At 40.8% G+C, this 14,739-nt stretch overlaps 1 protein-coding gene across 4 annotated transcripts in view; it reads left to right on the top strand.

The window, feature by feature from the left end:
- The window catches only part of sobpa (sine oculis binding protein homolog (Drosophila) a), a 45,927-nt gene that overhangs the window by 25,858 nt on the left and 5,330 nt on the right, over nucleotides 1–14,739 (top strand). For 3 of the 4 annotated variants that reach the window (XR_006091719.1, XM_042388901.1, XM_042388902.1), the window contains 2 exons: nucleotides 6,469–6,564; nucleotides 11,850–13,902. Coding sequence is in view for 3 of the 4 variants with exons in the window: in XM_042388901.1 (XP_042244835.1) it covers nucleotides 6,469–6,564; nucleotides 11,850–13,901 (2,148 nt within the window). In the remaining variant the exon portion in view is untranslated. The remainder of the gene's footprint in view (nucleotides 1–6,468; nucleotides 6,565–11,849; nucleotides 13,903–14,739) is intronic. The other variant, XM_042388903.1, reaches the window with a different exon arrangement.

A 14,739-nucleotide genomic window follows, 5' to 3' on the forward strand; every position in this document is an offset into this window, starting at 1 on the left:
TCGCCAGAGGGGAGCTAGGCGGCCGGTGTCCTGCTCTGTCCTTCTTATAAGGAACTTCAGCTGGGTGGCAGCTGCAGTTTGCTGGCATGATGGAACCCCGATAAGGGGAAAAAAAAAACAACTTAAAACAAAAAAGACACAACTGGCATTGAAGCTGCATTTCCCCAAGGTGCTAAGGCAAAGTGGTGACTGAATTTAACTATAACACTCACAAATTTTTAATATATCTGATATCTGAAAAAGGGAATAGTGTTTCCTTTTTTCAGAAAATGAAAATCTATCTATCTATCTATCTATCTATCTATCTATCTATCTGTCTATCTGTCTATCTGTCTATGTATCTATCTATCTTAATTCCATTCCCTTTATCTGTGTGTGGCTCCCTGTGTGTGCCTCACGCCTCGTTCACAGTGCCAACACCTCATTAGTACAATATGGAAATGAACTGGCGCAGGGCCAGAGGGTCAGAGCACAAACTGGAGACAGAATAATAGCACAATGGTGCATCTTTGTATGTGTGAGTGTGTGTGTCTGAGTGTCCTCAAATGCCTGCCCATGTTTGTGTGTGTGTGTGTGTGTGTGTGTGAGTTTACCTGTCTTGGAGTGTGTCCGTGTGATGAGGAGACATGGTGCATATGTGTGTATATGTGTGTGTGTGTGTGTGTGTGTGTGTGAGAGAGAGGGAAAGAAAATAGCTGAAATGGGTCAGCCTACACCTACTGTTCATTTAGTGCACTGACAGCTTCTAAATAACCATGACCCGATAATCTTGGGTTTTGTTTTCTCCAACCTTTTGCGGCAAAGTTAAAAATCTCCCCTGTTACAGAGTAAAAATGTTAGCGCTGAACAATGTTTTCTGTCAGATTCATACACTGTTTCCGTTCCGGTACAAATAACAGTCTGCTTCACAAGACACAAGACAGCAGTATTTGATTTATGTCATGCTTGGAATGGGAAACCCTACATGGAAGTGAGGGAAGCAGATGGAAGCAGAGGCAAACTCAATCAGTCTTTGGACAAAAAATGTAAAATATATGCCAGAATTGCCCTTTGGTATCATCGTGAGATGAACAGAGCTGGAGGCCAAATTACCCATGACAAATCAAAGGTTGCAGCGAGCAATTTAAAGGGAACACGATATGAAAGAGAGCTGCTCAGGCCAGTGGTTCACCTGTCAATGGCATAGGCACAGTTTGAAATGTCAGCTTGGGGGCTGCAAACGGTGTGATGAACACGTAGAATTGAGGTTGAATCTCCAGTTCTGATAACGGTGGTTTAGTGTCCCATGGCTGTAAAATATGAACTAATTATATCACACTGAGGTCTATATTATATGAAAGTGCATTTCATTTAACAAAACACAATGGAGCAATTTGGCATTGTGCCAGGCAAAGCTTCTTCAATAACTTCTTTGTAACAAAATTGCTCACACCTGGCATATCAGTGTTGACTGCCTTCGTTTTCACAATGCGCATAATGAATGGCTCGCAAAGTGCATGAGAAGGTGGCTCCTTTTTCAGCAGGTATAAATGTTTAAAGGAGTTTTGTATTGTAATATTAGAATCAGAATGGGACCTCAGAAGCAAGTATTTTACTGTACCCATTGTAATAATCAATTTGTAGAATAATGCATTGCATGTTAAAGTTACTACAAGGAACTTTTAACTGGTTATGAAACAGTCTCATCATGCTTGTGATGCCTCTGTATGACCTACGTAAGCAAACAAGATCATCAGTGAAAAGATTGGCTATTTCTATAAAGTTATTCTGAATGCCTGCTACCAGGTCAGATTCCCTGCAAAATCAGACGAAGCGATTTAAGGCACGCGGGCCGGAAAAACCTATGTTTACATTACATGTAACATTGTAGCATGAGGGATTACAAAGACGTTACTGGGAAGAGGGGAGGATATTCTCTTCGTTTGATAACGTTAAAAGTAAAGTTAGACTTGTTGTCGGCTTCCCAACTCATTTTAAAAAAGACAAGAGAAAAAGAGAGAGAGAGAGAGAGCGAGTAGGAAAGAGAGAGACAGTGCAGTGATGGTCAAGTGAGCTTAAGAGTGAATGAAGAGCAAGTGGCGGTGTAGCAAGAACAAAGCAGTGAATCTGAGAAATAAAACTTTATTTTCTGATTGTTTCACAGCAGTTACATTCTATAGCACAAATAAACACGCCCACACCTCTGCACAGCCCTGCAGGAAGCTAGCGCATTGCCAAATTTGGTGTGAATGCAGCCTCACATGTAATCTAGGTGTATGAATAATACTAAAACAAAGTTTACTTTGTTTCCCCATCATCATATTGCAATTATTAATCTAACATAGCCATAAATAGATACATTACCTCATCGCCATATATCCTACAATCAGTTGTGTTTAAAAAAGAAAAATAGAATTAAAAATAAGTAGCGTCTTTCTTTCATTCACTTCCAAAACAAATACACGGCTAGCTAAGATTTTACGACATGAGGCGGTTGTACTGATGGGAAATGCAGTCTTCATTCTGGGAAACACTGCCGGTTTCGTCCACAGGGGCCGCTAAAATCAACACAAAATGAAAGTTCCTTTTACTAACTTTAAAATTCAGTCAAATATTGTACACCAACATGCAACAAATTTTTGGCTTGGGCCACTGAGTGCAATGACTTCTCAAACCCGCTAAATAGTGCTTTTGTTATATTGACAGCTATTTCATGTTGTTAATATTATAGTTACCTAATTTATCTCCTAGCCAATAATCTCACAGTCATCATAGTCAGTCATTTTCTTAAAGTAAAACCAGATAATGTCAATAAATGATCTGTTTATCCAACATTTGAGGTTTGACTGGCGCTTGTTTGTCATCTCGTTGTGCTTTCTTCTTCTGCAATGGTTTAATGGCACCACACGGGAGAACTAGCACCACCAACTGTTTATTTTGATGAGCCCAACATAGTGGAAACACACACTGATATGCATTTTTTTTAACCAAATTTCTGAAATTTCAGTTAAATGTTAGATGGAAACAGTACAAGTGTGGGTGTGCAGGGCCTTTGCGGTAAATATGGCATATTTAGCCTGAACTTCCCATTGAGTTTACTGAGAAAAATAAAGCCCTTTTCACACATGCAATCCCTAAAATGTTCAGGAATTTTCCCACCTCAAGACCTAGTAACATTTCAGGGAAAATGCTGGTATGGCTGTGTGAATGAAAGCAGTAACATTGCAGGGACAAGCATGTAAAGGGTTACGTCCGTCTGACAAAAGATGCTTTCACGCGAAGCAAGCAAACCAATCACAAGACTCCACAGAGGACATATTTGAATCCGCGACTTGTTTATGGTTGCCTTGCCAATGCTTTTGTGGGGGAATTGTCTTGAAAACTTGTTGAATATTAAAGACATTACAAGAACATTGACACTGGACAAAAACAGTTCTCCGCCTGCCATTTTCCTGACAATTATAAGAGATGTATTCCGCCTAGTACATCTGGCCTTCCCCCCATATTCTTCTTCTGTTGTTAAATTATACAAATTTAACAATTTAGATTGTGAAAGTACTACACAGTGATGTGTCCAAGAAGAAAGTTTAAGATGAATTTTATAAGCTCTATTGTAGAGTCTGGCTATTGGTTCAATAAGTTCTGAGGTAGTAGGACATTTTTGAAAGTATGATGACATGAAGATATGTATTAGAAACTGAAAGTGTAAGATATGACTGTAAAGATATAGTTTCTTTTTCAATTCTTTTATTAGTCTCTGGATATGCTCTTCAAATGTCAAGGTATTTATAAACATCAAGGTATTTATAATTCTTCAATATAGAAATACTCTGGTTGGCCAGAACTATGGGATGAGACATAGACAAAGGTTTCCAATGGGAATGGAAATACATACATTCAGTTTTGTTTTTGTTTTTACATTAATAGTCAAGTGGTGTTCCTGGAACCAGTTATACAAAGAATTAAAATCAGAAGAGAGTTTAGTGTTTATTACATCAGTGTTTGAGAAAATTACAAGTCATTAATGTACAGGAGAAAGAGAAATGGACCAAGAATACTACCCTGAGGTACCCCAATATCACAAGTACAGGGGGAAGAAGTTACAGGACCAATTTTAAATACCTGAGGTCTGTTTGATAAATAGGAAGAGAACAGTTTCAAAACAGAAGGAGAAAATTGAAAAGAGCTTAGTTTACTGAGTAATATTGATGATTTACAGTGTTGAATGCCTCACTTAGGTCAATAAATATTGCTTCAGTGACATCACTTTGGTTAAGGGATGTGCGGAACTGCTCAGTAAAAAATAATAAAGCTGATGTAGTTGATCGGTTAGAACAGAAACCATACTGAGACTCACTGAGAAAATAAAAAAAGATATTCTATCACTTGATTTATGAGGGTTTTTTTGAGTATCTTTGACACAACTGGTAAAATTGAGATTGGTCTGTAATTTGAAACTATGGTTGGATCATCAGATTTTAAAACTGGAACTATTTGAGAAAATTTCCAATAAGATGGAAAAACTGATGCAGAGATTGATAGGATGAAGAGAAAGAAAAAGGGGAATAAAACTATCTGCATTTGTCTTGATAAACTGCATGTCAAGTTCATAAATATATGTAGAATGAGAATTACTAAGGGAATTCAAAATAGTTATTACCTTGTTTAGCAAAACCTCAGTGAAAGAAAACAGTTGAAATATGGGTACAGGAAAAATTAGGACTAGTATTAAAGGTATTAGCTAAATCTTTAACTGAAGAAATAAAGTAGTCATTGAAAATAAATACCACTTTCTCAGCTTCACTTACCAAAACACCATTGTGACAAATTTGGATACTGGAGTTTCTCTTATGTGGTTTTTCTCCAGTAATTGTTCATAACACTTGCCATAAAGCTCTTGGGTTTGAAGGAGATTGAAATATTTGGTTATGATAATATGATACTTCTGCCTCTCACAGTTGAACCACACATTTATTTCTGATTTATTTCTGATGCGCTTAAAGTTCTCTCTATTTTCTGTGGATCTTAAGGGCTGATATTTTTTAAATGAGAGTGCTTTCAGTTTTAGCAATTAAATGATGTCAGTGTTTAGCTATCCATGGCAACATGGACTGACGAGATTGAAATCTGTGCTCCTTAATATAGCTGTTGCATATTGACTCAATTTTATGATTGACGTTACCAAATATACGCTCTGGGTTACCTAGTGATAATTCATTGTTCCAATTAAATTAGCCTTTTTTGTGTAAGTTTTGCCTTTTAGGGGTCTTTATTGTTTTCCTGATACCAAATACAAGATGATTCAGATAATGCTGTATGAATGACAACAGACAATCCATATTTTATAGGTGGATTCATGAATATAAGATTGATTTTATATTAAATAATTATTATTATTTCCCATTTTATTTGGGTCTTTTATTAATTGATAAATACCAAGCTTTGTGGCACAGACTTTTAAAGGTTTGGAGGACTTATTATTACAATCACAATTCAAGTCACCCAATATAATAAATTCCTTAGTTTGTACAGACTTAATAACATCACTGAGTAGTGACAAATAGAGGGCTGAATTTACATGTGGAGGTTTGTAGGTGACAATAACTGTGATTACATATTGATTTGTAAAGTTTACGACTAGTAAGAGGGACTTAGACAAGGTTTCACTTTCACAAAGTCTGGGGTTGTATTTTTGGGAAACATAGATGACAACTCCACAACCAGGCTTATCCATGCGATCTTTACGATAGAGGTAATAATTCTCAATATAAAGAAAACTATCTGAGATACTAGAGGTTAACCACAATTCAGAAATTGCCATTATATGTGCTTTTGAGTCTCAGCTTAATTTCATCTAGTTTAGGAGTGAGGCTACGAACATTAAGATGGCATATTTTTAAGCTTCTATATTTGCCTAATTGTGACAGGGTAGATGGAAGCTTCCTATAGTGGATTGGTCTAGCTTGACACTTGGAAATGTGTGCATCATCCAAATTTATGTGACAGTAAGGATGAGAATTAGAGTATTGCCTATTATCACAAGAGTGTGATTTAGGGGGGAAGTTGACGTATAGACCAGGATTGGACCATGAAAATGTCTGCGAATCACACTGTCAACTGCTTGGTGTGATTTGAACTATATGGGATATACTGGTTGCTAGGGCACACACACCAGATGTACTGGGGTGAATGCCATCTCTGTTGTAAAAGGGTGAGCATGGTACTAGGTAGGTACTAGGCAGCACTTTGAATGTCTTGCAGACTCCTCACCTATCCACATGCATGCATACAAACACACACACAGTTTTGTTTCAGTGAATCATGTGGATTGGTTTGTCCACAAACCAATGACTGTTCACCCATTTTACAGTCACCATTTCTGTTAATCTTTCTCAGTGTTGTTTTCCATTTCTGAGTTTCCTTGTTGCCTCTGTTCACCTGTTTATTTTGTCCATCCGTAAAAAGAAGCCATTATTTCTCCCCCCCCAGGCGAGAGACGACGATGGCCTCGGTGGGAAATTACCCCAGCACAGCTTTACTCAGGACACGCCCAGGCTTGTCTTCAAGACAAACAGCGATGTGCTTGTAAGGACCATAACCATTTAACACCAGATAGAGTTTAAGCTTGATGGCTACTGCACAAATATGTTTTCATGTTGTTCTTTGTTAAAAGTGTATACTCTTCTAGTCATTTCTTCCTGACATGTCACAGGACTGGTAGGTTCATATTTGGGCATTTCTGTAAAAGTAGATCTCATAAAACACAAGTTAGCCGAAAAAATTACAGAGACAGTAATACGCAAGAGGCACCCACTTGTTTTGAGCCTGTTTTGCATAACATTTGCATACATTTTAAGTTTGAGGTTTTCATAACTTTTTTCATGCATAATCATTTGCTTTACTCATTTCCATTATACATCATATTCAATGACTTGGGTTTGAAATCTGTAGGAATAAGGACATGTAAATTAATCCAGAATTAAAGTGGGTGTAATATTATTCCTGTGATAACGCATTCATGGGAATTGTGTGGATTTATTTATTTTTAATATTTATTGAGCACTGTGGTAGATATCTTATGTAGATCATTCAAAGTTTAGTGGAAGAAAACTGTTAGTAGTGAACCCTTCATCACAAAAAAAGACCCTAATGAAATATATCATCATATAGACCTTTTTTACAGCAGACATTTTGACTTGTCATAGCAGGAAAAGCACAGGTACAACTGATAACATTAATGGCTCAGCTCCATTCAAGTGTCCAAGGAAGTCATACTGGGGAACCGTCATGCACTATACCAGAGTCATAAATTTGGAAAACTAAATGGAATGCAGGCATCATTAATGTTATTAATTACACCTGTGCTTTTCCTGCTTTGTTGTCAAAATGGCTGCTGTGAAAGATCTGGAAATATGGCAACATTGCTGAAAAGGTAATAAAGGAGTAAGACAGTGAGACAGGTTCTGAACAAACCTCAGGAATAGCCAAGCTTATTTAGAAAAGAAAACAAAGACGAGCTGTAGATTTTCTATCCAAACTTTCTGTTGTAAACTTCTATCAAATATAGACAAACTTCCTAGTTAAACTTTGACCTACTACACTTAACTGTGCACTTACACAGTTTTCCTGTGTATTGAGGGATTATTACTGACATTTTGGTTTAGATAATCTGGTTTAACTATTGGCTTGTTTGAAGACCTGTCTAAACATCTGACCACTTGTGTTTCTTGCTGGCCAACTTCTTTTTAGCCATTCCCACAGTGTTCCCAGATCCCAGATCAGCCAATAGAAATGATGACCAAAACTACAAAAATAAGACCCAAGTTGTAACAGACCAAAATTTTCAATTCAATTCATAGATCAGCATTTTGGGAAATATGCATAGGTTATGTGCTTTCTTGCCAAGAGTTTGATAAGAAGATAATATCTGTACTCACAATATGATGCTAAAGCCAGCAGCTAGTTAGCTTATCATAGTATAAACACTGAATAGAGGGGGAAACAGTTAGCCTGGCTCTGTTCGAACATAACAAAATCTGCGCACAAGCACCTTTAAAGCTCACTAAATAACACTAATATCATTTTTGTTTAATCTGTACCAACCAGTGGAGACTCCAGGAAATAGTCACATAACCACTCCCTAAAACCACAACGTTTTCATTTAAACTTTGCCTTTTGTAGTAGTTTTGTAGTTATTTAGTGAGCCAGAGGTGCTGGTACACGGATTTTGTTTAGATTATTTGTTTAGTTAGCTGTTTCCAGTCTTTAAGCTAAGCAAAGCTAACTGGCTGCTTGCTGTATAGCATCATAATTCCATACAGATATGAGAGTAGTATCAAGCTTCTCATCTAACTTTTAAGCAAGAGTATTTCCCTCAATGTTGAACTATTAGTATAAGCAAAGATGTGCCATGTAGAAAGGCAAACATGTACCTGACAGCCACGTGCCAAGAGAGATATTTTCGCCTCCAAGAGGTCCAGTCTGCTGCAGTGACATTCAAACACAATCCTCCAGGTCTGTCTCATCATTCTTACAGCTGGAGTTATTTTACTCACTGTGCCCGCGTGAGTGTGTGGTGTGAAATATAGTGCAATTGAGGTTCACCTTTGCATGTCACATATATAATGACTGATGGTGATGGCTGGCTGTGAAAAGCTAGCCCCAGATCTGCTGGTCTTCTGTGGCTTTTATCTACAGCTTAAACTTTCCAGGCTCTATTCAGATTTTAATGAAGAAGTCAGATATACAGTTTAGCCAATATAAAGCACTGGAAAGGATATAAACCCGATATGTTTTCCCCTTTTGTAAGCCAGGTCATTATAACCATCACAACAAATGAGGCCACTGTAAACTGATAGTTTGGTTAATCATAGTAATAAGTCCACATGTTGCAGATGGTGTGTTAAGCATTGCCAAAGTTTAATTTTCTTGTGTAAACTTTAGGGGAAGCTTTATTCTGTTTTCTTTTTCCAATGGACCAGGTGCTTTAAGATGGCAGTCTCTTGCTAAATAATCTAGTTTTTGGACTGAATCCACAGTGCAACAAGCATAGTGTTACTGTTTGCCTTTCCTCACATCACTGATGGACTTGAGCTGTCAAGAATGGATACTTTGCATCGGATTGTTTGGAGTATGAGACGACTTAAACAAAAACCAAGCGACTGGCTCGCTTCAAGCACCTGGTTCATTTTCATGGTTTTAATCCATGTGTTTTGCACTACGTGATTATGCCAGCAATCTGAGAAGTGTCAAAAGAATCACATATCGACCTTTACGGGGGGATATACAAGCCTGTCCCTTTATGCACTTTTCCTGCTTAAACCTCTTCATTCTCAAAAACCTCTTCATCCTACATATAAAACCTCTTCAGGCATTGCAGCCTCTTATAAAACCTTACAATCTCTGCACCGTCTGAAACTCTCCAGCCTCTTAACCCTCTGCAACCTCCTCCTCTTCTTCCTCTTCATTATCTAAATCCTCCACATCCTCTGCAATCTTTTTAACATCTGCAACCTCTTCCTCTCCTTCACTGCCTGAAAACTCCTCATCCTCCTCTGTAACCTGTTGGTCCACAACCTATATGTCATGTGAAACTTCTTTCTTCTCTGTGACTGCATTAATTAAATACTCTTCATCCAATCCGTTAACCCCTGAGAATGGCCTCCGATCATTATTTCAAGAATCACCTCACCTAACTTGTTAATTTAAACTAATGACACATTAAAACTACCTGTCGTCAGATCTTGGGATTCTTTAGTTTCAGGGGTCAGAAGGTGAGAGGAGGAAGAAAATGATGACTGTTGAGGTGGTTGCACTTGTTTAGAAGCACGATAATTGTTGTAATGCAAACGGTTAAACTACACCACCAATGCTGGTTCGTTGGCCACGGTAGAAATAAATGACCATAATTACATTCAACTGCAAACATCTGTGTGCAGGAGTGTGGAGAGAGCGAGAGAGAGACAGAAAGCACAACTCCATTAGCGTAATGCGCAGTGAAATTTCACTCACAGTGCAGAAAGTCGTTAAGTGCTCTCCATCTGTCTTTCTGAGTCGAGGAAAATTTCAGCACATTTATTATTTAAAATATCCTGGGCCTACCATTATCAAACTCAACTTGCGGGAGCACCTTTTTGACTTTTACTCAGTCATGGCTCATTGAATTAGCTAGGATTAAATGGGCAGTTAAAACATGCAGAATTCAAAGGACTGACATGTGAGTGCCACCACTGTGGTGTTTCAGCAGCGGTCTGTAGTCTGGTCCCAACCAGATAGTCTTTATTCTGGTTTTGCTGCAGTTCCTTATGTTCTCCAGCTGCTTGTCACAAGCTTTTTTCAAATTTTAGTTTCATAAATTCCTCCTGAATTACATTCGTGCAAGTTATCCCTCCTGAGTGACTCTGAATGTATTAAATGCAGAACTATGTATTTTAATTTCTTCATCCATCCACCTTGTACAGGACAGCCTGATGTGAAACACATAATCTATGCAAAAAGCCTGATGTTTTACACGTGTAGCAGCTGCAGGACAGCATGCTATGTATTCTTTTGAAATCCTGGCCAGTGATACAGTGCATCTGCCCAAACAACCCATGTGAGTCCACTGTCTTTCAGCTGCTGCCAGACAGGATCCTGCCAAATAAACCAATGTTGCTATGCAGTGTACAAAAAGAGTTTATCCACCTTCCGGTTGCATCCCTCAACTTATTAACATTCAGCAGGGGGGCTTAAGGGTCTGTGTGATGGATGGATGTCGTTGAGGGGTCTGACAACTGATTAATGCCTTAATTATCTCCAGTGAGGACCTGCCACTCCTCCCAGAGCTGACAGAGTGAGCTGTGTGTGGCCTGACGAGTAACTCCGTGTTCAGGGCTCGCCCACTGCTATCTGCTCTACCAGGGTCACATTCATTTTCTTCCAAAAGAAAAATTTGCACTTTTTGTTCTGAAAAGGTGTATAATGGTGATGAAACAGTGCATTAGGGTGTTGTGGGATCTTTGCCACTGCAGTGAGCAAGAGAGACAACTTTTCAATTGAGGCTCCTTTTACGCTGTTCCTGCTGACATCATGTTTGGATTCAGTTCAGCATATATAAGTGATCCTGCCTTCCAGAACATTATATGAGGAAAAATATAGCTTGAAATTGAACTGGCAAAAATAAGATTATTGGCTCTTGGCCAAATCCAATGTGATTCTAAAAAGTTGATCTGATAGTGATCTATTTGTTCTTATATGTACAGTAATACACCAAGAGCAACAGTTGAACTTGTTTCTACAGAAATCTACTAAAACTGATTGGCTGCTAGTTGGTACACACCTTAATACCAAGTGTGGAAGGCCATTTGAGGGAAATCATCTTTTTGTCTTGTTCTGCTTGAGGCCACAGTCACCTAGGGATTTTTGGTTAAATGAGACTGAGTGTGTCTTTATTGCCAACAGAAGGTGCAAATGGGCATTCCTTGTTAGGACAGAAAGTTAAAGACTTCAATAGCACTTAGCACTAGAATGCCATCATGTGCACATTTACCTCTAAGTAAAGAAAACACATCAATTTGACACAATGCACACACACACACACACATCCATACATTACATAAATTGAATGCATACAGGCATGTGCATTTAAACAAAACTCAAAGTTAAGTGTTTGCTCTTGACAGATCTGTAAAAGTATGTAGGAACAGCATCAGTTTCTTTACAATAATATTTTTAATGTGTTTATCTCCAGATGGTTTGGAGGCTGTGCTTCTGCTTACCAGGGTACTTCAAAGGAGATTGTGTTGTATTTCAACAAGAACAGATTAGAAGTCTTTTGTATGCAGGGTGCCAGGTGCTGATACAGTGTGTGCACTGTGTGTTTTTTGTTGCAGGTGTGTGACTGGTGCAAACATATTCGCCACACTAAGGAGTACCTGGACTTTGGTGCTGGTGAGCGGAGGCTGCAGTTCTGCAGTGCCAAATGCCTGAACCAATATAAGATGGACATTTTTTACAAGGAGACCCAGGCAGCACTGCCTGGAGCACTGTGTAACCCAGGACATGGGGCTGGTGGAGAGGGTAAGGCAGAGTGCAGTGGAGGGGTACAGCTGCTCACTCCTGAATCCTGGGGAACGCCATTAACAGACCTCCGGCGTAAAGCTCCCTCACCAGGAGGTCCCTCCAACACCTCCGCTCTGGCCCCTTGCACTTCCTCTGCCAACTCGCCCTCAGAGGCTGCTGTCTGCTCCCCATCCTCCTCCTCCTCAGCCAAGATCCCCACACCTAGACCCCATGAGAGCCCCACACTCCCCCCACCGCATGTTCCCACTTTGCACCCACCTGTTGGTGTCCCTCCTGGTAGCCCTCCAATGGTGATGACACCACGGGGGCCCATGCCCCTGCCTCTGTTCATGGAGCATCAAATGATGCAGCAGATCCGTCCCCCATTTCTTCGTCCCTCTGGCCACCCAGGTGGACCCAACAGTCCTCTGTCAAACCCTATGATCCCTGGTATTGGTCCACCACCACCCAGGACCCTTGGTCCTGCATCCAGTCCCATGCACAGACCCCTGTTGTCTCCGCATGTCCATCCTTCATCCAATCCCAACCCTGGCATGATGCCCCCCCACCCTGGTCTCCCCATGCCAGGACTGCCCCCTTTTCCCCCAGTCAACATGATGCCCAATGGAGCCATCCCCCTGCCCCCAATGATGAACTTTGGCATGCCATCCTTGGCTCCATTGGTACCCCCACCAACTCTCTTGGTCCCTTACCCTGTCATTGTACCCCTCCCAGTCCCAATCCCCATTCCAATCCCAATCCCCTTCAGCCCCAAATCTTCCAGGGACCAGCCAGAGAACAGTTGCCCCGTCCGCAGTGCTCCAGAGTCTTCAGAAGCTTCAGCCTCTGGGCCCCATTCTCCAGGTTCTTCTGGAGGAGACAAAGGGGAGCAGAAAGTAGAGCCAGCTGGTGCAGAGCTTCTCTCTCCTGGACGCTCAGAGAGAAGCAGGACAGGAGTGGTGGACTTGACTGTGAAGGCAGAGGACAGTTCGGGAAACCTGTGTCGAACCAGTGGCCCCGGACAGATGGACGGGGTGATTGATCTAACTGTAGGCCAGAGGTCATGCCAACAACAGGTCATTCAGAGGATGCTGCCTGGGGTCCAGGTCAAAGTAGAGGCAGAGGTCGAATCAAGATCTCCACCAGCTTTTGGGCTTGGGAGGGAGGGGGTGGCCAGTCATGATGGAGGGGAAGGGACTCTCTCACAGGGCCTCCTCGGTGCTACAGAGCTGGAAGGGGCCAAACACTCAGACACACTGGAAGCATCTGGCTCACCCCCCTGCAACAACAGCCCTTCTTGCAATGGTGATCCCCCAGTAAGCCAGCTAAATCCCTGTATCTCCAGCCTTACCCCACCACCTGTACCCAGCACAACACGGACCCAGCCCCAACTTCTGCCCCAGCTCCAAGCTAGCCCTGCTGCCCCATGTAATGTCATAGTCAATGGTACAGGATGGCATTCACTTCATACTCCTGCCTTCGAGTCTTGCCCCGACCGAAGAGGAGATGTGGTCACAGGAGAAGGAGAAGCAGAGGAGCAGCCAGCCAATGGTGAGTTGGAGCGGGAGGCGCTGAAAGAAAACAATTGCTCAGTAGGAGAATGGGAGTCGGGGAAGCGAGGCTCAGCACAAGATGAGATGGTGGATGCAATGGAGGGAAAGCCAGACCCTGACTCCAATTTGGAGGAGGGCGAACATGCCTACGCCCTGCCACTGCTATCTACTGGAGGTTGTGTGGTCATCCAGCCTGTGCCAAAGCCTGGCGCTGACAAGACAGCCATCCTGTCCTGCTCCATCAGTGCACCATTATCAGCTGCTGGGAGCCCCGAGCTGGAGCCGCCACTCAAGAGGAGGTGTCTGCGAATCCGCAATCAAAACAAATGAGGTTGGTTCACCCTAGTGTCCTCAAAACAAACGCTTTTACACAGTTGTACGTGCTATATATTTACGCATAAATTCATAGAGATTTATTCAGTGACATTTTGTAATTCACAGTAGGGTACTCATCAAATAATTAGTTGGTTTTAACATTTCAAATGTGTTTTTCTCTCCAGCATGCATCTTTTAACTATTCAAAATGATCTCCTTCACCTACAAAATGTCCTTTAACGAGTTATTTACTATTCAAATCAATCTTATCATTTCAAAATTTGGGAAATTCTGACAACAGAGTTATATTATATTTCTTCCAGCATAGCATGATCATTTTGAAATGATACAATAAGGCTGATCACTTTCATAATGTGATGCTTGATTCAAGGGGAAATTCAGTGTGCACTCATACAACAGACTGTACAGGAGAGGTCAAACAACCACCGAATGCTGGTGGCAGAACAATTGGAATATAATGCCAGACTGCACGTTCTCAAACCTTAACTCCAATGAGACAGTCGGTGTGCAGGGAATGTATTTTAATGTCACCAAGAGGGGCACTTGCAGGGACTGACTCTGAAAAGACTCTAAAAGGGTTAGTGAACCAGGAAGGAACATGATATGAAGCCCATTTGTAAAAAGATTAAATGAACTAGCACACCCTAAAAAAGGAGCGTTAGAATTACATACAGGTGTGGCAGGGGGTACAGTACCAGTCAAAACTTTGGACACATCTTCCCATACACTTGAATGAGAGACTGACAAACTTTTTATTGGTACTGTACCATCAACCATTGTACTAACATCAACCATTACCATTTGACAACATACTGGATATTATGCATGTGCA

The sequence above is a fragment of the Thunnus maccoyii genome, chromosome 16 (genome assembly GCF_910596095.1).
Source record: "Thunnus maccoyii chromosome 16, fThuMac1.1, whole genome shotgun sequence".
Lineage (NCBI taxonomy): Eukaryota > Metazoa > Chordata > Actinopteri > Scombriformes > Scombridae > Thunnus > Thunnus maccoyii.